The sequence below is a fragment of the Ranitomeya imitator genome, chromosome 4 (genome assembly GCF_032444005.1).
Source record: "Ranitomeya imitator isolate aRanImi1 chromosome 4, aRanImi1.pri, whole genome shotgun sequence".
Lineage (NCBI taxonomy): Eukaryota > Metazoa > Chordata > Amphibia > Anura > Dendrobatidae > Ranitomeya > Ranitomeya imitator.
In genome coordinates, this window is record NC_091285.1 from 424,196,051 (window position 1) to 424,220,992 (window position 24,942).

General features: G+C 44.8%; 2 protein-coding genes across 2 annotated transcripts in view; one reads left to right on the top strand and one right to left on the bottom strand.

Moving 5' to 3' along the window:
- Positions 1 to 12,981, bottom strand: part of LMF2 (lipase maturation factor 2) — a 54,124-nt gene extending 41,143 nt beyond the window's left edge. Inside the window, exons 1-6 of the mRNA XM_069765475.1 lie at positions 12,806 to 12,981; positions 10,781 to 11,034; positions 10,301 to 10,329; positions 5,783 to 5,979; positions 2,250 to 2,428; positions 1,305 to 1,428 (exon numbers count right to left, since the gene is read on the bottom strand). Of these exons, the coding sequence (XP_069621576.1) occupies positions 1,305 to 1,428; positions 2,250 to 2,428; positions 5,783 to 5,979; positions 10,301 to 10,329; positions 10,781 to 11,034; positions 12,806 to 12,899 (877 nt within the window). The 5' untranslated portion in view covers positions 12,900 to 12,981. The remainder of the gene's footprint in view (positions 1 to 1,304; positions 1,429 to 2,249; positions 2,429 to 5,782; positions 5,980 to 10,300; positions 10,330 to 10,780; positions 11,035 to 12,805) is intronic.
- Positions 12,982 to 18,982: 6,001 nt separating this feature from the next.
- Positions 18,983 to 24,942, top strand: part of NCAPH2 (non-SMC condensin II complex subunit H2) — a 205,580-nt gene continuing 199,620 nt past the window's right edge. The window contains exons 1-2 of the mRNA XM_069765477.1: positions 18,983 to 19,117; positions 19,420 to 19,542. Coding sequence (XP_069621578.1) covers positions 19,435 to 19,542 — 108 coding nt within the window. The 5' untranslated portion in view covers positions 18,983 to 19,117; positions 19,420 to 19,434. The remainder of the gene's footprint in view (positions 19,118 to 19,419; positions 19,543 to 24,942) is intronic.

Below are 24,942 nucleotides of genomic sequence, written 5' to 3' on the forward strand. Positions count from 1 at the left end.
AGTGTTGGAGTATGTGTGTGGTGACGGAACTACAAGGGGAGTTATTTCCACTCTGTATAAGGACCTTATGCACACGTTCCTGCTAGATTTCCCTATAAAGGCGAGAGCTAAGTGGGAGAGAGAAGTGGGACCGATGGAAAATGAAACCTGGGAATCGGTGATGGAGTGGGTTCCGCGACTATCCTTGAGTGAACCATATAGGCTCTCGCAGCTATACATTCTGCATAGGGTATATAAATCTCCGGAAGTGCTACACAAAGCGGGATTGCGTGCCAATTCTGAGTGTCCGAGGTGTGCGAGTGAGAATGCAGGAATATATCACATGATGTGGACTTGTCCGAGACTGGCTGCCTTTTGGGTGGTGGTTTTGAGCCGAGTTGAAGCAGCGTATAAGTGCAGAGTTCTTAGAGACCCGATAGTATGCGTGCTGGGATATGTGGAAGAAATTGGAGTTGACAATACTTGGAAGATTGCAATCGCTAGGCTACTCTAGATGGCCAGGAAAATAATAGCACGAAATTGGATAAATGCGGAACCACCTGTGAGAAGGGAATTTCTCCAATGTGTTCAACATGGTCTAAAATTGGAAAAGGGGGTGTACAAAAAAAGGGGGAAAATAGAAATGTTTAATAAAATATGGTCTCCTTGGCTTGATTTGGATTGAGGAGTATAGTCATCGAGTTTCCTAAGACCTGGAAGAGGATAAATTACACGAGGCAGAGAAGGCCTCAGTGGGGTGAAGATTGAGACTGAGCTGTCGTAGGGGGGAGGGGGGTAGTTGGGGTAATGTTGGGGTTTATTAAAATAAGAAAATGTGTATGTGACATAATGCAATGTAAATGGCATTCTGATGTTCTTCTTTATATTGTTAATAAAAATCTATTTAAAACAAAAAAAAAGGGTATGTGCACACATAGAACAATCCACTGCGGATTTTTCCGCAGTGGATTTGATAAATCTGCAGGGCAAAAACGCTGCGTTTTTTGCTGCAGATTTATCGCCTTTTTTTGCGGATTTCACGGCGGTTTTCTATTATGGAGCAGGTGTAAAACCGCTGCGGAATCCGCAGAAAGAAGTGTCATGCTGCGGAATGTAAACCGCTGCGTTTGAGCGTTTTTTTCCGCAGCATGTGCACAGCGTTTTCTGTTTCCCATAGGTTTACATTGTAATGTAAACTCATGGGAAACTGCTGCAGACCCGCAGCTGCGGATCCGCAGCAAAATCCGCAGCGTGTGCACATAGCCTAAGAATGAATCGGACACGACACAAGCACGGTCACACATTGTCACAATCTCTCTGCTGACCTTTTCTTCCCTTTGGGCTAGATCTCAAATGCTGGTCATCAAGCAGTGAAAAGCAAAGAACCACAGTCAGCAGGTTAAAGAAGTTATAATTCCCAGTAAGTATGATCAAAACCTGCAGCAGAACCTGGAAAAAAAAATATAAGAAGAATCTACAGTTAAATTACACATATACATTGGTCAAACATCAAAGCAAATAATACCTTGGCTTGTAAATAAGCAAATGTACTTGTAATTTTATAGCTTCCCAAGATTTTGTATGAATGGCCTCTCCTTAGGATCAACAGAAAGAATGGTCTGCGGCATTAACTGGTAATGTAGCTAAGCACATTTGACGAGTGATGACGGAATATGCTTGGATAACGTCTTATCAGAGCATGCTCGGGTGTTATCAGAGTGTCTTGGGTGTGCTCAAATACTATGTTCGAGTCCCCGTGGCTGCATGATTTGCGGCTGTTAGGCAATTACCGCATGTGTTGAGGCTGTCTAACTGCCGCAAATCATGCAGCTGCACAGACTTGAAGATAATATACGAGCACACGCAGTTGTTCCGATAACACCCGAGCAAGTTTGCTCATCACTAGATTAGCGGTAACATGCTGCATGCAAGCTGAAAAGCCATTTCAAGCAGAGCAAATTGAATCTCCACCAATCTTACGCTGATTGCCTAAGGATAAGCTCTCAACTGAAAATCCAGGGAAAGCTTTTTAAACATGGACATTGCCCTGAAGCTGTAGACAGTATACACAGTAACCCAACTTGATAAGCAATGGGTTGGGGACCCACAGCTTATTTTCCCCACGTTTAACAAAAGCAACTATCATGTATGCAAGCTGTTGCGTCTTTCACGATCTATGGAAGTGATGGTGATAGCCTAATACAGCTATGATAAATTCAGATTGTGGACAGATACTTCAAAGCATTACAGGTCTAAAATACTATCAATACCTGAGCGTAAAATGAGAAGAGACGAAGCCGTCTTGAAGGCAGGAAGAAAAGCCATGGCAGCCCAATTTCTATCACATAGGTCACAACCACAGAAAGCTTCTGGAACCATACAGGCAGCTGATGAGCATACCAAGCAGCTGGAGTCGGGATACATTGCGTCTCATAGTGATAGGTTAGAGCTGAAATAAAATATATACATATATGATCCCCAATTATGAACACACATTTACACGTGCTATATAAGACTACGAGCTATTGGTTGCTATGTACTGCACATGTGTAATATGAAAGTCTCTTTCCATTTAGGCTGCATTAATATACAATAAGCTTCCTTTATTTCCAGTGTCCCTGGCCAGTCTTGGTATGGCAGTGGTTTAGCAAGACAAGCTTTCTTTTATGCTCCGTCTTGTGACAGGAAAAGCAGATTTCATTAATTCTACCAAATTCATTGCATGAGGGAGAAAATAAAATGTGCGCAGGAGAAGTTAGAGTTGTATACTCACAAAGCCAGGACTTAAAAGGGACAAATCAGCTCAATCTCAACTTAGATACATGGGTAACAAAATTATTTGGTACTATATATATTTATTCTTAGAGGGCATCTGTCACCAGGAAAAACGCTATTAACCTATATATATGGGGTTACTCTGCAGGTTAATAGTACCCATACTTAGTGGGGAGAAAGACATAGTTACTAACTGGTAATGGTATTTCTCAGAGCCCATGACAGCACGACGGAGAGAGGGGATTCGCCCTTCGGGGACAGGAAACCTACGGATAAAAGGGCGGTACCTCTCCCTCGCATCAGTTGGTTTCCTGTCCCTGACGGGGAACCTGCAGATTTTGTGGTACCTACGAAGATGCTGGACGGAGATCGCCTCTCTCCGTGGTGCTGTCATGGGGGATAGAGAAAATTAAACATTATTCCCCCCATTCAGCTCTCAATCACGGGTGCGGCACCAGCATTAGTTCAGTCACCAATCTATATACCCGTGCCCCGGCCCTTACTGACACTGGATCTGTAGAAGGGCCAGAGGCACGATTACAGGTGCGGCTCTCTGTGACTGAACCCGCTCTGCTCCAGTGATTGAATCCGGAACACTGCAGTGAGGGCGCAGGGCAGGTTAATGATTATTATGCTTTGGTTTTATAGCGCTATCATATTTCGCAGCGTTTTACATATATTATCTTCGCTGTCCCCAATGGGGCTCACAATCTAGATTCCCTAGTGTAGGAGATAACCGGAGAACCCAGAGGAAATCCACGCAAACACGGGGAAAACATGCAGATGTTGTCCTTGGTGGGATTTGAACCCAGGACCTCAGTGCTGCAAGACTGCAGTGCTATCCACTATGCTGCCATATCTGCAGGTTAATAGCGTTTTTTTTGCGATACGTTCTCTGTATAGCACTCTTGGATAACAGCTATGAGGAGGGATTTCTATAACCACTGGCCATATGCTTCTTTTGCCACATTTGTCCCTTTTGCCACATCCTCTTCTCTTTGTATACCTCCCCTATTCGACAAACAATCAGTAGATTTGGTTTCCAGTACCATCTCTATGCTGACGACACCCAATTATACATTTCTCCTGATATCACGCCGACCTTTTTAGTAAACACCAGTGATTGTCTTACCGCTGTCTCTAACATCATGTCCTCCCTCTATCTGAAACTGAACCTGTCAAAAACTGAACTCCTCGTGTTTCCTCCCTCTATTACCCTACCTTTGCCTGATATTGCCATCTCCGTGTGCGGTTCCACCATTACTCCAAAGCAACATGTCCGCTGCCTTGGGGTCATCCTTGATTCCGAGCTTTCATTCACCCCCACATCCGATCACTGGCTCGCTCTTCTTATCTGCATCTCAAAAACATTTCTAGAATTCGCCCTTTTCTTACTTTCCACTCTGCAAAAACTCTTACTGTTTCACTTATTCATTCTCGTCTGGACTATTGTAACTCTACTAATCGGCCTCCCTCTTACCAAACTCTCCCCTCTCCAATCTGTCCTGAATGCTGCAGCCAGGATCATATTCCTCACCAACCGTTACACTGATGCCTCTACCTTGTGGCAGTCATTACACTGGTTACCCATCCACTCAAGAATCCAGTACAAAACTACTACCCTCATCCACAAAGCACTCCATGGCTCAGCACCACCCTACATCTCCTCCCTGGTATCAGTCTACCACCCTACCCGTGCCCTCCGCTCCGCTAATGACCTCAGGTTAGCATCCTCAATAATCAGAACCTCCCACTCCCGTCTCCAAGACTTTACACGTGCTGCGCCGATTCTTTGGAATGCACTACCCAGGTTAATACAATTAATCCCCAATTTTAAGTGTGCCCTAAAAACTCATTTGTTCAGATTGGCCTACCACATCAACACATTAACCTAACTATCCCTGTGTGGCCCATTCAAAAAACAAACAAACAAAAAAAATAATCAGGTTCCTCGCAATATGTTCTCATACATTTTATGCAGTTATTAGCCCTGTGTCTGTACTGCTACATACTTAGGCAGTTAACTGGTTCATGCAGCTTCACATGAACACCTGAGCCTTACACTATGGCTGGTCCGAATAACTAAAGCAATTGTTACCATCCACCTCTCGTGTCTCCCCTTTTCCTCATAGTTTGTAAGCTTGCGAGCAGGGCCCTCACTCCTCCTGGTATCTGTTTTGAACTGTGATTTCTCTTATGCTGTAATGTCTATTGTCTGTACAAGTCCCCTCTGTAATTTGTAAAGCGCTGCGGAATATGTTGGCGCTATATAAATAAATTATTATTTTTTAGGACATTTCCTAGCGGGGTTTGTAAAGCTATTTTTGTTGGCTTTTTCTTAAAGGGACACTGTCACCTGAATTTGGAGGGAACAATCTTCAGCCATGGAGGCGGGGTTTTTGGGTGTTTGATTCACCCTTTCCTTACCCGCTGGCTGCAATATTGGATTGAAGTTCATTCTCTGTCCTCCGTAGTACATGCCTGCACAAGGCAATCTTGCCTTGCACAGGCGTGTCTTATGGAGGACAGAGAATGAACTTCAATCCAATATTGCAGCCAGCATGCAGCCAGCGGGTAAGGAAAGGGTGAATCAAACACCCAAAAACTCTGCCTCCATGGCTGAAGATTGTTCCCTCCAAATTCAGGTGACAGTGTCCCTTTAAGTGTTTTGATGGGGCATTTTTTCAATTTTGTGGAACAATTTGCAGGCACCTTTGTCTGGAGACACATTGCATCAACATGACACATTGTTGCAAAGTGTCATATCTTCAGTGCGGTCCCATGAAAAGACAGCATCAAATATTTACGAAAAAAGTGAGGGGTGTACTCACTTCTGTGACATACCCTAAGTTATGGAAAAATGGCACAAAGACAATACAACAAAGGACATCAGTAATAGTTATAATGTAAAGTGATAAATTGAAAGTAGTACACAGAAATAACACCGATTAAAGCACACAAAACTCATAGATCAAGAAATCTAGACCAAACACATTGGCCTTGATGAGAAAAAGTAACATCTTCTCACCTGTAAGCCCCCACCATGTTGGACAACGACTCGTTAGCTTTACGACTCCAGATGCAAACATAAGCCTAAAAAGAAGCCATCGAGTGAGCCAGAAAGTGATGCCGTCGTGGGCACTCCAAACGTTCATCTTTGAGCGCAACGCACGCATTGGGGCTACCAATATTGCCAGGAATCCTGTTTCTAGTAAAAGGCTGTCCCTGAAAAAAATATACATACAGACAAGGCCATCGTAAAAGAAAATGCAAGAAATAGTATAAGTTTGACATTCTTTGGTTACATTTGGATAAAGGAGCATAAAAAATAAATAAATCACGATTTATTGCTTGTTATATGGTCCTGTTCGCAGGACTCAGAGCTGATGGTGGGGTTCTCTCAAAGCAAGTGTCATTTCTGGCACTTGAAATTTATTGGCACAGGCTTCAAAACATGGGCATACGTTCCCATCACCCACAGGGGGCATGGTGGGTGATGGAGGCTTGCAAAAAGATGCACTATTAAACAGGGCTGTGGAGTCGGTAAGCCAAACCTCAGACTCAGAATCCTCAATTTCCATGACACCGACTCCACCAAAATGGGCTCCGACTCCACAGCCCTGCTATTAAACATTCATTATAGTTGCCTTCTTATTAACGCACTGTCCAGTCACAAACCTGAAGTTTCCCTACCAAAATGGCAGGTGGTCCTGGAAAGCCGAGCCAGGAATGGGGATATTAAAAGATGATTTGGAGAACTGAGAGGTGTTCACATTGTTGAGTTCAGTCAAGTCTGACTGTGTCCCATTGTTAGACAGCTGCGAGACATGCAACCGAGGGAATCAAACAAACATTTTTCGAGCACGTCGAAGACGCTTGGTTAGCACGAGCATGCGCACATAACACCTTGTCCAAACACGTTCGCTCATCACCAATATTAAACTCTTAACTCCCTGATTTATCAGTTCCATTTTTTATTTCAGTCACTTTTCTTTTTGTTCCTTAGTAAAAGACACAGTAGTGACACCTAGATAGTATATGTGACAAATATAAAAGTCATAATAAAAATTTCAATATAATCAATGGGTCACCACATGTGCCACAGTTATAATGGAAAACCATTAAAGAGAAGAGAAAAAAATGCTCTCAACACAAAAGCCGAACCAGTGAGAAAGTGACAGGGAATAATTGTAATATAAAAATCAATTTTTATTTAGTAGCAGTAGTGACAAACATTTAAAATATAGTATAAAAATATAGATAAATATAGTCCAAAAATGTGCACAATTCAAGCTGCAAATAACAGGGCAAGCCAAATCCTAATTATATATCACAGGGTAAGATGGCAATCTATCACGTATGCTCACCAGGGGAAAATAAAAAAAATAGATAAAAAACTAGTGTGTGCCGATGATATATAAATATGCAACAGTATCACAAAAAAATCTCAAAAAGTCTCAAAAATTCATGGTCAGAATATATCAGAATAAAGTGCTATGTGCAATAAACGAATTGCAACCAGAGGAACAAATCGTGTAAAATGCAAGCAGGAGAGACGATTAAATAAAAGTGCTATGGGCAAATGCAATAGAGATGCCAATTACTTACAATGAAACAGGGGAATGTTCCCAGGCTGCCAGCAGCAGGATGATGTGCACCCAGGCTGCCAGCAGCAGGATGATGTGCACCCAGGCTGCCAGCAGCAAGATGATGTGCACCCAGGCTGCCAGCAGCAAGATGATGTGCACCCAGGCTGCCAGCAGCAAGATGATGTGCACCCAGGCTGCCAGCAGCAAGATGATGTGCACCCAGGCTGCCAGCAGCAAGATGATGTGCACCCAGGCTGCCAGCAGCAAGATGATGTGCACCCAGGCTGCCAGCAGCAAGATGATGTGCACCCAGGCTGCCAGCAGCAAGATGATGTGCACCCAGGCTGCCAGCAGCAAGATGATGTGCACCCAGGCTGCCAGCAGCAAGATGATGTGAACATTCCCTGTTGTTCCTTGTGGTTCTTAATCCTTTTTTTGTGGGCCAAATGCTTCAAAATGAAGCAAGTAGTACATGAATTCTGACCAAGAAGTTACACATTTTGCTGAAATGTTACAATATACTCTCCAGAATGCCTGAAGTATATAAAGTCACTCCAAATGGAAACCGAAGGACATTTGTGCCAAATTTTGCAACTTTTTATAACATTGCAATAGATAAATCAGCTGACATCTGGAAACTCTAGCCCCACCCACAATGGCAAACATAAAAAAACAAGAACAGGGAAAAAAATACAATAAAATAGACTTTAAAAAGGTGCAAATTAAAAGCAGGCAGAAAAACACCTAGAAGAAGCAAAAAATATTAAGGCGCAAATGCAATAATGAGCCAGACCCTAAAACTTTGGTCTTCACTTAAAAATTCATAGACTCCGATTCATCACAGATTTTTCATCTGGTCACCTGGTGTAAAAAGCCACAAACATTCTGCGCAACTGGGAGTTGAGAATTAAAAAAAAAAAAAAAAAATTTGTGACTTGGCGTTTTCACACCCCATTCGCCCAGCACGTCTAATTCATGATGATCCGTTGCGTACTTTATGGCAGATGCAAGCTCGGGTCCATGTGTTCACCACATATAAGGTATGAAGACTATTTCTAAGGCCATGTTCACACGTTCCTGATTTCCCTGCTGTTTTTTCTGCACTAAAAATCGCAGCTCTTGGCAGAAAACGCAGGTGCGTTTTTTGATGCGTTTTTAGTGCGTTTTTTTATGCAGTTTTCTCTGCAGAGTCTGTGTGTTTTCTAGGAAGTTTTTTAGGGTTAAAATGGCTGAAAATACCCTAACCCTACCCCTACCCCTAACCGTAACCCTACCCCTAGTTCTAACTGTAGGGGGAAAAAAATAAATAAATTCTTTATTTTATTATTGTTACTACCTATGGGGGTGATAAATGGGGGGGTCATTTACTTTTTTTTTATTTTGATCACTGTGAGGTTATCACAGTGATCAAAATGTGCCTGGAACGAATCTGCCGGCCGGCAGATTCGGCGGGCGCACTGCGCATGCGCCCGCCATTTTGGAAGATGGCGGCGCCCAGGGAGAAGACGGACGGACGGACACTGGGAGGCCCGGTAAGTATAAGGGGGGGGGGGGGGGAGATAAGAGCACATGGGGGGGGTTGGGGTGTCGGAGCATGGGGGGGTGGGATTGGGGCACGGGGGGACAGCCACACTCCGCCCACGCACTTCCTGCTGCAGCGGTTCTGCACCACAAACCGCAGAAAACCCGCAGATATTTTTTTCGTCTGCGGGTTTTACTGCGGGTTTGACCCTCACAATGGAGGTCAATGGGTGCAGAACCGCTGCAGTTCCGCAAAAAGAAGTGACATGGTCCTTCTTTTTTACCGCAGCTATTCAGCGCGGCTTTTTTAGTGCATTTCCGCAATGTGGGCACAGTGGTTCCTGTTTTCCATAGGGTACATTGTACTGTACCCTGCATGGAAAACAGCTGCGGACCCGCAGCGGCAAAATCGCGGCGGTTCCGCAGTAAAAAACGCATTGTGTGAACATGGCCTAAAGAACGCCATTATAAGCTGCATATATACGTAGATTAAAGGGAACCTGTCACCAGGTTTGGTCGTTATGAAGTAAGGTCACCATCTTTAAGGCCTGATATACAGCATTCTATAATGCTGTATATCTGCCCCCAACCCGACCTGTAAGAGAAGAAAAAGATCTTTTATTATACTCACCTATAGGGTGGTCTGGTCCGAGGGGCGTCACTGGTCTTGGTCTGGCGCCTCCCTCTTCTTGTGATGCCGTCCTCCATCTTGCTTTGTGTGGATGATGCGGCCCTACATCATCCACACAATCTCTCCGGCATCAGGCTCCTGCCAGGGATGTGGAGTCAGAGTCGTGGAGTTGGAGCCCATTTTGGTGGAGTCGGAGTCATGGAAATTGAGGAGTTGGAGTCAGAGGTTTGGCTTACCGACTCCACAGCCCTGGCTCCTGCACAGTTGTACCTCTCAGGCAAGACCAGGGAAGAGTAAAGTACTGAAGTACGCATGCACCAGGAAAGGTGAAAGAGCCCCAGCGCATGTGCAATGATGTACTATACTCTGCACTAGTAAGGGCAGTACGCCTGCGCAAAAGTGAGATGCCTGGGACCCTGTGTGGATGACATAGCGACGCGTCATCGACACGAAGCAATAAGGAGGACAACATTGAAGAGAGGCGCCGGGCCAAGACCTGCAACACCCATCTGACTGGACCAGACCACCCTGCAGGTGAGTATAATAAAAGCTCTCTTCCTTGTCTTACAGGTCAGGTTGAGGGCAGATATACAGCATTATAGAAGGCTGTATATCGGGCCAGAATATAATGAACTTATAATGGTATTCTTTGGAAATGGGCTCTTTTCATACCTTGTATGTGGAGCACATATGGTGAACACATAGCCCAGAGCTTGCATCTCTGTGACTAGAGGAAGATTTCTCATATCAGTCAAACCTGGGGACAGGTTCCCTTCAACGTATACAAATGTACATTAACACTTACCATTGGAAATAAAGAAACACCTGTCCGACCTGCAGAAACAAAAGTAATCAATATTAATTCATGTGATCAGTGACTGCGATATAGGCCAGTCCCACAGATCTGCCATTGACAACAGTGGTCCCATCCATAGTTAATGTAGTCACAGCAGTGTACCCCCATCCAACACCGTAGTGACAGGTGTGTGCCCCTCAATTGAGACCTTGTTCTCCCTCCCATCTGTCATAAGAGTATTTCCAGTAATCTCTCCATTACGGATCACCGCCACCTGTCCCATCACCGCAGTGTCTCTCTACACCTTCTCACCAGTCACAGCGGCCATAGCAGCAGCGCCCCCCCCTCGTCCTTACTGGTCACTGTCACCCACCTGTCCCTCAAGGTTTTATTTCTGAAATAAAATATGGATGTTTATTGGACCTATACATTCATATGCTGATTTGCAGAACCACTACTTGAATTTCAGAGACAAGGACTTTCGCTTACCTGATACAGAGATAAGTAGAGGATCCAGAGCAGGAGAAAAATTAGGCTGTCACGAAAGCAGTTAAAAAGCAAAGCGCCCAACGAAAGGACTGCCCCAAGTATACAGATTAATTCAATGCCCTGCTCTGTGTCCAGTCCCAGCTGGGGACCTAACCACAGCAATGTGGGGGAGTCCTTCAACTGTTCCCATAAGTCTTTCCCAGTGAATCGAAGCATCTTCCCAGCTGGTAAGATTCCTTCACGTCCATAAAGCCCTAAAAGAAAACCAATCAAGATACATGAGATGCTTCCTTCCTACTGAAGTCAGCTAGATTTTCACTGTACACACAAGAATGAAATGATGGGGTAATTCTAAAAAGGTTTCCAGAAGCTATTTTTCTAAGGCCTCACTTAGACAGAGATTTGTTCCCATAGCTTTTACTGACAGTGGGAACATACCCTACTTGTCTATTCCTTGGGGTTGTGTCTTCTACTGGATCAACATGTTAGGCTGTAGGTTTAACTTGATGGACTCAGATTCATACGTCTACCTTCAACCTTAACAACTATTACTCCTTCATACACATGAGTATTCAGGGTCTCAACACATTCATACATGTTCAATGGGGAAAGTGAAGGACGATGCTCTGTTAGATGCTTATCTTCCAGAAAACAAACGGTTTGAGCATCTAAATAGACATTACCTGACTCTTATCTTCTCAAATTATATTTTGATTGATCTTGACAATCCACTGACATTGGTGGGTCCAGTTGACTTTAATGTGTAAAGTGAGCCTTAATGCAGCTTCACTTAGCCCAGCGCTCAGTCTCCATCATTGCCTACAGCACTGACGTCACATCAACAATGGTGAGATCAATGCCTTGTGCCATCGAGATGGGCAGTACCACTGATCTCATGTAAAGCTCTGAAGTCGATGTGACTTCAGATAACTGAAATGGAGCGGTGGCACAGACAACATTGGACCACAGCAGGGTGCCTAAAGGGCATTTAGTTTATTTTTAAACAAGTTGCAGTATGGGGTTTAATGAAATGGAAAAGCCCTTTAAGTCCTTCATATTATGGCATGTTGCAATTTATTTCTCATGGATTTGCCTGGAAACCCTTTCTGCACCACGACCATTTGCAATCCTGTCGACACACCATAGAGCAACATATAAGCTCAGTTATGAGAATCAGGTCTGAGGATTCCATATATACATAGCATGAAAAAGATAACGAGAACCAATTATCTGGCATAAAGCAACTGACGGCAACGCCATGCCATAAAGGCTGCACCATAAAGCCACAGGCAATATGGTCTGGGACGGTCGTCTGCAGATCAGGCCACCTATCCAAAAATGGAAAGGCTTAAGAAGCTGGAGACATCCGAGCCCCAGCCGCTCAGGGCTGAGACCACTTCCTGTGTGGTGGGCCTCAGTCTGGTAGCTTTCTGCAGAGTCAGGCGCTTATCTTCCGTCTATACAAGTGTGGAATCATAGTGTAAAAACAGCCGGCAAAATCCACAAAGGGGAATCCGCAGCAAAAGCGAAGTACGATTACTGTTGAAAAATTGTGGTGTAAATACACCTGCAGATTCAGAAAATGTGCAAATATTTAGAATAAATGTTACAGATTTTATTTCATCCCATAGGAACACATGGGGCAGATTTCTATAGTGGATTTTACCACCTGGAAAATGACGCCACCTGGAATCAACCCTAATCCTGGGCCAGGTGCCCAATGTCCCTGCACCTATTTCATCACATCCCGCCAGATTATTGGAATCTGGATCTCAGTGATCAGGACTGATACGGGGCGGCCATCAGGACCTCATTAATTTCCATTTTAGGAATATCGATGGCTGACACATAAATAAGGATCTGAGGAAGCGAGGATCACACATGCTCAATAAGTGCAGAAACTCTGCAGGGGTTAATACATGCACAAAGACTAGCTGAGGTTGTACCTGTGGAAACACGTCCGACCGTAGGAAGACATCACATAATGCACCCCAAGATGTGGGCGCTAATCAGACAAAGCGTTACCTGGGACTTGCGTGTACAGCGAGAGGAATGCACACAGGTAAATTCCGCTCAGCCCCCATAAGAACGTATTCCGGACCTGCCGTTGTTCCCCCATTTCCTCGGAAATACCGGATCCCTGCAGCTGTCTGGATGAGTCACAACGTGGACGGTCCGCAGATGCGCAGTAAGGGCCGACAATCGCCCTATCTAATACGCATGCGCGTTTCACGTTTCCACGTTCAAAAAGCTGCTGCGTAACTTGATAGGCGAGTTCGGAGAGATTTTGGGATCGTTTGTGATTTCATCTAGTGCGCAGGCGCAGCTCTTCTGCTTGTCTGTATGTAGGGAGAAGTGAATGCTTCTGCATTGTTTCTCCAATCTCCATGTTCTTCCTGCAGTAACATGAGCCTGGCGTTAAGGCTGTATTCACACATCACAGCAGCACACGGACCTACATTGTTTTACTGAGCCATACACACGTCCGTTTTAAAAATGGATGCATTTTTTATGCGCCTATTAATGGGATCATCCACTGCTCGCCTCCTACTATCCCTTCTCAATCCCTATGTTTCCCCCTTGTAAAAATAATACCACCTATAATTACCAGACATGGATCCGATGGATCCATGTATAGTATAGTACATGTATATATATAGTACATGTATATATATATATATATGTATATATATATATATATATATATGTATATATATATATATATATATATATGTGTATATATATATATATATGTATATATATATATGTATATATATATATATATATGTATATATATATATATGTGTATATATATATATGTATATATATAGTACATGTATATATATAGTACATATAGTACATGTATAGTATACATGTATCCATGTATAGGAACCTAGCATAGTTCAGATCAGACTCGCCCGTTATAAATCAATGCCAAAAAATGATCAAAAATGGCTTAGAATCCGTATGTGGTGCGCTTTCCACTTATCCATTGCAATTATTGCCATAGAAAACCGTATTTGGATGTTATGTATTAAATTAAAGATGAAAAAAATGGAAAAGCGCTCGCAGATGACTATATGGATGGAAAAGCGCCTTTCTTCAGAAAGAAAACCAGACGATTTTGCATATGCTCATCATAACCCGGCCTTACTTCAGTGTTCTATCCGTGTTTCATCCGCTTTTCACTGATCCATTGTTAAGAGTCAGTGTTTAAAAACAGATGGAAAAAAGGACACGAATAGAGGCAATATGGATGACACATGAGAGAAAAAAAAGGTCCAGTTTAGTACAGGCTTAGGCTACGTTCACATTTGCATTGTGCGGTGCTGCGTCGGCGACGCAACGCACAACGCAAACAAGAACGCATGAAAAGCGCATATTTTTGTGACGCATGCGTCCTTTTTTTGCCGGATTTTGGACGCAAAAAAAAATGCAACTTGCTGCGTCCTCTGCGCCCCGACGCTTGCGGCAAAAAAGACGCATGCATCACAAAACGCATGCAAACGCATGTCCATGCGCCCCCATGTTAAATATAGGGGCGCATGGCGCATGCATCGCCGCGGCTGCGCCCGACGCAGCCCGGCAGAGCGCAAATGTGAACGTAGCCTTAGCTGACTATGAAAATTTTGAAGATTTTCATCCATATTGTCATCACACCCATAGAAATACGGAAGAGACTGGTGCATGCTGTCCGTGTGAAGAAACGGTCATCTGAAAAGCTCTAGTGAATTACGTTGGTCAGTATGCTGTCTTTGTGCTATCCGATTCTAACACAGAGACAGCATACGTCCATATAATATGCTCATCTGAATGATCAGACAATCCCCGCATGTTTATTGGCTAACAGTTCGCCGATATCTTCTTGTCTAAATGCACATTAGGATACACACAATTCAGATTTTAAATATTTTTTGTTGTTGCTTTTTTTTGTAGCTCTTGCACAGTTTATGCATTTTTTATTAGAGTATGTTTGACTATAAATTTGTAAAAGAAAAATTTAGGGAAAAAAACTGCTAGAAAAGTGACACAGTTGAATACAGCTAGTTTCAAGCAAGTGCCCAGACCTAACCATAAAGTGTGCTTAGTGAAATGCTGGTGTTTGTTAGCACAAAATAATGACAAATGAGGGTAATAATCTTTATTTTTATATAGCGCTAACATATAGGGTATAGGGTAAATGTACATACAATACGCTTCAGCTTCACATTCTGTTACTAATACAGAACGTAAGACATGGTAGTTACTTCTCCTTTAAGAGGTAATTCTTTAGAACATTCTCAATAAGGCTGCATTCACACATTGAGTATTTGATGAGTCTATTACCTCAGTATTTGTAAGCCAAAACCAGGAGTGGGTGATACATGCAGAAGTGGTGCATATGTTTCTATTATACTTTTCCTCTATTTGTTCCTCTCCTGACTTTGGCTTAGAAATACTGATGTAAAATACTGACCAAATCCCCAACATGTGCATGTGGCCTTACCCTTTTTATTTTTGAGATTTGCTGGTGTTTTCCTATAGTTCTTGGCAACAATCTTTCCTGGCATGTCTCTATCAGTATTTCCTTCATGCATCAAATCAGAGACTCCTTTTGCTCCATGCTAGGCCTTAGTTTTGGACTTATGGAAAGAATGTATTGAACATTAAAATTAAACTGGCCAATCTTCATGATGAGAAACTCTGCGGCAATGGACTTCTCATCATCAGCCTGCTTCTTCTTCTGCTCTCCCGAGACCATCTCCTCTTTTCCAGCAGCAGTCAACTACTTCCCACTGTCAACGCCACTTCATCTCTGGCCTTTAGGGTATGTTCCCATGGTCGGGAACCGGCAGTGCCTTGGACCCAGCACATGTCCGCTCCGTCCAAAGCGCTGCTAGCTTTTGAACGCAGGTGATTCCGCATGTGTTCATTGAACACTGAGTGTCTCCGCAAAATAAATAAACATGCTGCGGTCTCGAAACACGCACCGCATGTCTGTCTCCGCAGGGAACCTGGAGGCATCCCTGTACGCATAGTGTAGATGGGATTTCTTCCAATCCCATCCACTATGCTGTAAAATCTGGCCGCTGTGGGTTGGACGCTGTGGATGTACACAGCGTCCAACCGGCAGCGTTTACTGACCGTGGGAACATACCCTTAGTTGTCAGAGCACAGTGTATTTCCATAGGTTGACTTCAACCACACCTTGCAAGTTTATGGACCCAAACTAACAGAATCCTAGTAATACACTAGTCTGAAGGCTAAAATTGGGGGCATTGATTTGTGGGACTCCAATCCATGGGCCAGGTCAGTAGTTTTTGCCTATTGGATGGTAGGCTGACAAATCTCCGATGCAGCTTTTGACTAGCCGGGCTGGAACAACATCATCATTGCGGTGTGATGCACAGATAAAGCCTTACCAGCCCAACTAATCAAAAACAGCGCTATGGACTCTGGAAGGTAAAATGATTCTGATGGGGGGCTAAATAGTGGAGCAAAAATCAAAATATATGCAAAGTGGTCCTAGAGATGTGAACAGAGCAGACAATGTGGTTGCAGCAATCGAAAAAACCCCACTCCTATTAGATAGTGGTGTGCGCCACACTCGGTACCCTAGACCACCTACCGTAGGTAATGTGTTTACCATACCCTCTTTACTTATAAACCTTTCAGGCTACTCTTCTATATACATTTCCACTTGGCCCTTATGCCTATTAGCGTATCAGCAACCGGTTTAGGCCAGCGTCAGACGAGCGTATGGCATTAGATGCGATATGCTAATGATCGTCGGCTCATGCTCTGCTGCGAGTGGGAGCCATGTGTCTGTGCTCCGAGCCTCTCGCACAGCTGCGGAGAAATTAATTTCTCCATCTCCTCCATTGCCGGGGTCAGAGTATATCGCACCGCACTCGGATGATATCTGAGTGATATGCGTTTTCTCACACTTATAGACTTGAGTGCGAGTGAGCAGAGACTCGGCCGAGTGTCGGTGACAATCACAGCATGCAAAAAGACGGTGATGTGAGCTGCCCCATAGATGAATACTGGTGAATACTGGTCTATGTGATTTTTATTCACATAGCACTTGCCCGTATTCTACGGTAGTATGACTCTGGCCTTAGGGGTCTCTACACCACCTCCTATACCCATATTATCACCTCTGACCTATGGAATATGAATGCCCAGTGATGTGTTGTGCTGTATATTTAATCTCTTACCCCCCTGACAGTACTTACCAGCCAATTATGTGTTACTGACTACTGTATACACCAATATCTAATAGGAGTGTTTTTTGATTACTGCAACCACATTGTCTGCTCTGTGCACATCTGCAGGGCCACTTGCATATATTTAGCTCTTTTGCTCCACAATTTAGCCCCCCATCAGAATCATCAGGCAAACTCTTGTTAGTTTACCGTCACGTGGTATTAGGCATATTTTTCTATCAGCTTGGTCTTCTCTTTTTATTGGCCATTTTTTACTATTGTGTGGGTCAGGACACATATTATATTTTAACCATTATGTATCTTGTTTATACATGTTATATGTAGTGTGGGCCCCCGTTTCTGCAGTGCCACCATGTAAATAGTTACCTGTGAAATAAAGTTTTTTTTTTACTCTATATTCCAAGCCTCTGACCTTTCATGACCTGATGTTCGGTGCTTCCTCCTTTGGGGTTTCTATACATTCATTTCAGTATTTTAAAAAGGCTGTAAATTTGAAGATTTTATAAGATTATTTTTTTTAGAAACTTTTTTTTGTGGCATGTATTATTTTGTAATGTTTTGTGCGTCCTGTTTTCTGCTGTGTTTGACGTTCTGTGGGTAACAACACCAGTAAAAACACCGTACCCCGAGCATGCTGTATTTAGAAAAATAACACTACTGAGGCCACAGACCAAAATACTGAATGTGGAGATGTTTCACTGTTAGTAGAGAACGTATGAAAAAAAGAAATATAGCCTTGAGGTTTTTTTTCTTCCTATGGAGTGATACATGATAAAGCGTATTCAGTTTTGCATACCTGTCCACGATGGGTACAGTATTCTGGTGACTGATGGTGGTCCCTTCAGTCAGACACCTACCAATCAGAAAGTGATGACATAAATATATTTAACCCTTCAAGAGGGACTACTGGAGAATTTTGATTGATAGCCATTCTCAGAATGGGCCGCTCATTTATGATCAGTGAGGACCCAGCTCCTAATACCCCCACAATAAGCACAACAAAGACACTACGCCTCTTCTCGGAGAGTTGTGGCCCCTTTATTGTATATCCAGGCACATTGACAACCGCGACTGAGCAGAGTAGAGCTGCGGTGCTGATCAGTGGGGGTCCCAGGACCATTTAGAACCTACCAATCAAAAAGCCATAAACAGATAGAAAATTGCTTTTATTTCCCTATTAATTTCACAGACATGATCACTGTCCCCATTGGGGCTCTCAATCTAAATCATCTATCAGTATGTCTTTGGGGAGGAAACCCACACAAACATGGGGAGCGCATATAGACGCCATGCAGATGCTGTCCTTGGTGGGATTTGAACCCCCAGGTCTGCAATGCAGTTGTGCTAACCACTGAGCCGCCGTGCTGCTCCCGGTAGCGGTCCATCCGCTGAGACTCCCAACAACCCTCAGTGATCCCCAGGTTGCCCATAATAGTGAGCGGCTGGCTGCCATGATAATCTTTCTGCATAATGAAGAAGAGCCCAAAGCTGCAGATTTTTATTATGACACCAGTTATGGAGGCTGATGAGGAATTACTGAGATTTACTATCAACAGGTAGAGCATGATGTGCTCTACCCCTATAGCCCCGCAATGTCTGTGTCACGAGAACATAAAGTCTACAGTTATTTGGAAGCCATCTTTCTACTCCCAGTGCTCCTAGCTGATTGGTGCAATTCCGGTCGTCTCGTGCACATGACGTCAGGCCATCACGCTACACCTAACGCTATTTGGAAGCCATCTTTGTACTCCTTTGCTGAGTCGGGCAATTATATGTCACGTGACATGACGTCAGCGTTATCTACCCAATGGTATATTGAAGTTCTGTTTGTTCCGGCAGTGCTCCTTGCTTGATTGGTGCAATGCGTGTGTCACGTGAATATGACGTCGCAGCTTCCGCTTTACCTACGCACGAAGTTATCGGAAGCCTAGTTTCTACTTCCAGCGCTCCTGGCCTGATAGGTTCAATTTGAAGCGCCCGGAAGTGCGTGTCTGGACGAGGCTAGGCGGGAAAAACAAAAATGGCGTGCTGAAGCCGAAAGGGAAGTAGAGAGGAACGGTTTTACGTGTCGGTAGAGAGTGGCGGAGCTCGTTCCACTGCTGCATTGGTCGTAGGCGGACACGCTGAGGTGAGCCTTCCGAACGGGTCGCAGCGGCTGATTTAGTAGGCATTACCTGAGCGGTCATTATAGCGGTATGCAATGGCTTATGCCGTGGGGCTGTTGGAAGGGGACAGCTTCACTATAACTACCCCCAACATGGCATGCTGGCAGTTGTAGTGCCACAGCACTTGGGAGACCCACAAACTGCTGTCTGGGCAGTTGCTAGCTCCCTCAGTGCTCCCCCTGGTAACTGTTCTGCTCCACTCTTTGTGAACTGTATTAACAAAGCGCAGCACTAACGTGACGTCTGTGTACTGGACTCTTTCTAGGGGTGAGCAGACAAGATGGAGGACGTGGAGTCCAAGTTCATCCACCTGCTGCAGCCGATAAGGGACTTGACCAAGAACTGGGATGTGGACGTGGCCGCTCAGCTGGGCGAGTACTTGGAAGAGGTAAAGCGTTATCATCCAGATCTATATGTTGGAAACTAGACCCCTAGGGAACTTATCTAGTGTGTGGTGAGCACCTTGAACCCCCAGGGGCTTCACAGAAGCTTATCACGTGTGATATCCCACCTCTCCTCCTGCTCCCTCTTTGACCGGTTACAATCCGGCTTCCTACACATCACTCAACTGAAACTGCCCTAACTAAGGTCACCAATGACCTACTAGCAGCCAAGAGCAAGCGACACTACTCTTTCCTCCTCCTCCTCCTGGACATGTATTCTGCCTTTGACACTGTGGACCATTCCCTTCTGCTACAGATTCTATCATTTCTTGGCATCACAGACTTGGCCCTATCCTGGATCTCATCATATCTGACAGACTGAACATTCAGTGTCTCCCTCCCCCACGCCACCACCTCACTTCGCCCCTTGTCTGTCGGCGTCCCTCAAGGCTCTGTTCTAGTACCCCTACTCTTCTCCATCTACACCTTCGGCCTGGGACAGCTCATAGAATCCCACAGTATGCAGTGCGCGTGGGTTGTGCGTGTAGCGCAGTGCGCGTGGGTTGTGCGCAGTGCACGTGGGTTGTGCGTGTAGCGTTGTGCGTGTAGCGCAGTGCGTGTAGCGTTGTGCGTGTAGCGCAGTGCGCGTGGGTTGTGCGTGTAGCGCAGTGCGCGTGGGTTGTGCGTGTAGCGCAGTGCGCGTGGGTTGTGCATGTAGCGGTGTGCGCGTGTAGCGCGGTGCGCGTGTAGCGTGGGGTGTGTGTGCGTGCGTGTAGCGCGGCGCGTGCGGTGTGTGTGTGCGCGTGTATCGCGGCGCGCGTGGGGTGTGTGCGCGCGTGGGGTGTGTGCGCGTGTATCGCGGCACGCGTTGGTTTTCACATGCGAGATACGGATGTGTTTCTCGCAAGTGGAAACAAGCCCTAAAACGTAGATACACAGATGTCTTTGGGGAATGTAAATCTCAGTAAACTTTTTTGTGTAAATCAAGTTTATTGAATGAAGTCACTTTTACAAAAACCATTGAAGTAAGTCAATAGCAAAATGATACAACTTGAAATGACATTTGAGTTATTAACACTGTAACCAAGAGAAAATATAATAAACAATACTCTATAATCCCACACCATGACTCCGTTATCTTCTTGCTGTAACCAATGATGGCGGAATATGCCTATAGTCATAGTCACAGTGTGGATCTGCATCTCCAGAACTCATTTTAACAGCTAGGCTCAGATATATCACCGGAGTAAATTATCCAAATTAATTCCTAGTCATAACCATAACACCTTTATAACCCATACAACAATTAACAGACAAAGAGAAGAAAGTGGGGAGGGACAGATAGAAAAGAAGAGACAAGAGGGGAAGGGGGGGGGGGGGACCAATCTCCGCTGTCCCATCCAACTCAGCCTGGAATCAAAATCGGTGCTTATTAATTCACAACCCAAGGGGTCCAATCTGAAAAATATAAAGACTTGAGTCAGAGACTCCGCTGAGCCATGCAGTCAGACCCGTGGTCTCCCTAAACATCCAAGGGGCCCATATGTTTAGGACCTTGTCCAAGGTCCCGGTGTCCTGACCAACCAGTTGCTCCATTCTAAAGAGGTGGTTCAGCTCCACCACAAGCTCGGATCTTGAAGGGGTATTCGTCTGCTTCCAGTAGCGAGGTATTAAGTTACGCGCAGCTGTCAAAAAATGTCTGAGGAGGCCTTTCTTAAATTTAGCTATGGAATGCTCACAGATAGCAGAGCCACCTCTATTGTGGGTCGGGCTTTATGCGTAGATAGCTTGTTGTGTAGGTTAAAAACATCTTCTTAGAAACCCTTAATGCATGGGCAAGACCACCAAATGTGTATGTACGATCCCCTCTCCCTCCAACATCTCCAGCACGTGTCTGGGGTATTTGGGAACATAGAGTGGATGCTGTCTGGGCATCTATACCACAGAGCCAGAAGTCTATAACCTCTCTCCTGGTAGTCCGCACACAGTGAGGATCTAAGTTTATAGAGAAGACTCCTATTCCTGTCATCTGGTGTTAACGACTTACTCAAGTCGATTTCCCATTTCTGGTAGAAAGCAGGAGGATCTAATGTAGATATCTGGTGCCCCTGGAACATTTTATACAGGAGTGATACTGTGTGTGATGGAGGGTCCCCACCCAGACACGCCGACTCGAAAGAAGTAAGCGGCCGGAATAGGTCGACCTGTTTGGATACCCTGAGAACATAGCTTTTGATTTGTTTATAAAGAAGCCATACACCAGGCGGTATCTCTGAACCCTCAAAGAGGGAATTGAAAGGCTTTACAGATGAAGGGCTAATATAATCATAAACTATTGGATGGCTATCCCTGTGCTTATGAAGGAATATGATTTTATCCAGGCCCGCAGGGAAATCCGAATTGCCAGAGATCGGGGTCAAGGGACCTGGTATAGATGACAAATTAAGCTTCAGATGATTGCGGTTGACAAAAATAATCAGATTTCTAGTAAGAAAGGGAAGGCTCCCCCCCACCCACCCCCGCAAGATGTTAACTCTGGGATTGACCCCTGAAATCTTCGTTTCCAAGTCCACCCACTTTTTTTTTTAAAATTTATTATGATATAAATCTAGTAGGCAGGTTCCAATGGAGGCATGGTTGTAGAGCTGGAAGTTAGGCAGACTCAGACCTCCCTCTTGTTTAGGTCTGCTCAGTAATTGGTATGATAGGCGAGGTCGCTTGCCTGACTAAATATATCTTGTGATAGCTGATTTGAGTCTGGAGAAGAAGGAAGCAGGCAGAACCATAGGGATGGTCTGAAAGAAATAGAGAAGACGTGGCAATAGATCCATTTTTATAGTATTGATCCTACCAAGCCAGGACAAGTGCAATTTGTTTCAACGCTCCAGGTCAAGCTCAGCTTTACGGAGGGCCACTTTATGGTTCCAGCCCGGCTAGTCAAAAGCTGCATCGGAGATCCCGGAAGGTAAGAGATCTGTCAGCCTACCATCCAATAGGCAAAAACTACTGACCTGGCCCATGGACTGGAGTCCCACAACCCCTTTGATTGATATATTATTGCGAATCGCGTTGGCCAAGTATTCCATGGTTAGTATATACAACAGGGGTGATAGAGTGCACCCCTGTCTTGTACCGTTTCGAATGTGGAGGTGGTCCGACAGGGAGCCATTAACTTTGATTTGCACCGATGGGGACTCATAGAGGGCCATAATGCTCCTCAGCATTTTCCGTTTTAATCCAATCCCCTCTAGTTTTAGATACATGAAATCCCAACCCACCCTGTTGAATGCCTTTTCGGCATCAATTGATAATAAGCACATGGGGTCCCCTGTTCTGTTTGCTCTGTCTATCAACGAAATGGATCTAATAGTATTATCTCTGGCCTCTCTTCCCAGGACAAATCCTACCTGATCTTAATTAATCAAATGAGGCAAGAGACCACTTAATCTCTTAGCGATCATCTTGGCATATATTTTGACATCTATGTTGATGAGTGAAATTGGACGATAACTGCTACACAGGGAGGGATCCTTATCTGATTTTGGAATAATTGTTATATGGGCGGCTAAAGGTACCTTCACACTTAGCGACGCTGCAGCGATACCGACAACGATGTCGATCGCTGCAGCGTCGCTGTTTGGTCGATGGAGAGCTGTCACACAGACAGCTCTCCAGCGACCAACGATCCCAAGAGGTCCCCGGGTAACCAGGGTAAACATCGGGTTACTAAGCGCAGGGCCGCGCTTAGTAACCCGATGTTTACCATGGATACCATCCTAAAAGTAAAAAAAAACAACCACTACATACTTACCTACCGCTGTCTGTCCCCGGCGCTCAGCTTCTCTGCACTCCTCTTGCACTGACTGAGCACAGCGGCCGGAAAGCAGAGCGGTGACGTCACCGCTCTGCTTTCCGGCTGACCGACGCTCACAGCCAGAGCAGGAGGAGTGCAGAGAAGCAGAGCGCCGGGGACAGACAGCGGTAGGTAAGTATGTAGTGGTTGTTTTTTTTACTTTTACGCTGGTAACCAGGGTAAACATCGGGTTACTAAGCGCGGCCCTGCGCTTAGTAACCCGATGTTTACCCTGGTTACCAGTGAAGACATCGCTGGATCGGTGTCACACACGCCGATCCAGCGATGTCTGCAGGGAGTCCAGCGACGAAATAAAGTTCTGGACTTTCCTCAGCGACCAACGATCTCCCAGCAGGGGCCTGATCGTTGGTCGCTGTCACACAGAACGATTTCCTTAACGATATCGTTGCTACGTCACAAAAAGCAACGATATCGTTAACGATATCGTTATGTGTGAAGGTACCTTAAGGCCTGTGGGGAAAACGACCCTCCCGAGGCGACAAAATTGCACGCGGCCAGAAATGGAGGGCCCAGGAGGTCCGAGAATTGCTTATAAAACCCTGCTGAATAGCCGTCAGGACCAGGGCTTTTCCCTGACTTCAGGTCTCCAATTACTGAGGTGACCTCCTCCATTGAGAAGTCCTCCTCCAGACCCACTAGGCACTCCTCCGAGACCGCGGGCAACCTATTTGATTGAATGTAAGATTTTATTTTATCATGGAGCAAGTGAGTCGGGAGATCCCCAAAGTGACCTTTTATATTTTATAGGGAGTTATAATAATCATGAAAGCTGGATAATATATCCCGTGTACTATGTGCTATCTTACCCTTGGCGGTTTTTATGAATGGGATAAAAGTCTGCGGACTTCTTGGGCGTAAGGCCCTTGCTAAGAATTTACCGCTCTTGTTTCCCAAATGATAAAAACGGCTCCTAATTTTCTCCCTAAGACACCGGGACTTCTGATCCAGAATTGTGAGTAATTTTTGTCTGGCCATGGATAGATCTGACAGGGTAACTGGAGAAAGGTCTTGTTTATGTTGTGACTCGAGTTTAGATATTTTAGAAGAGAGATCAGCTATTTCTGCTATGCGGATCCTCTTGAGGCGGGCATCGTGGGAGATAAGGACACCCCTCAAGATACTCTTCACAGCTTCCTATTTTATTGCAGGAGACGTGGGGTCCGATGCATGATCCGCCACAAAACCTTCTATGGATCGTTTTACCTCTGAGGCACATAACGGATCTCGCAATAAGTTCTCATTTAGGCGCCAAGAGAGTCCAGGCCTCACTGAGGTGTCCAATTATGTTGAAAAATAAATAGTAGCGTGATCGAACCTCAATATCGACCCCCACCCCCAAATCCAGCAGGGAATGGGATACAAAAAAATAATCGATTCTGCTATAGATGGAATGTGCCTGTGAATAGAAGCTATAGTCTCTTGCATCTGGGTGGAGAGCCCTCCACACATCAACCAGACGTAAATCACTCATCTGCTTTCTTACCTTTTTGATAGTAGACGGGGATAAGAGCACTTACCCGATGACACGTCA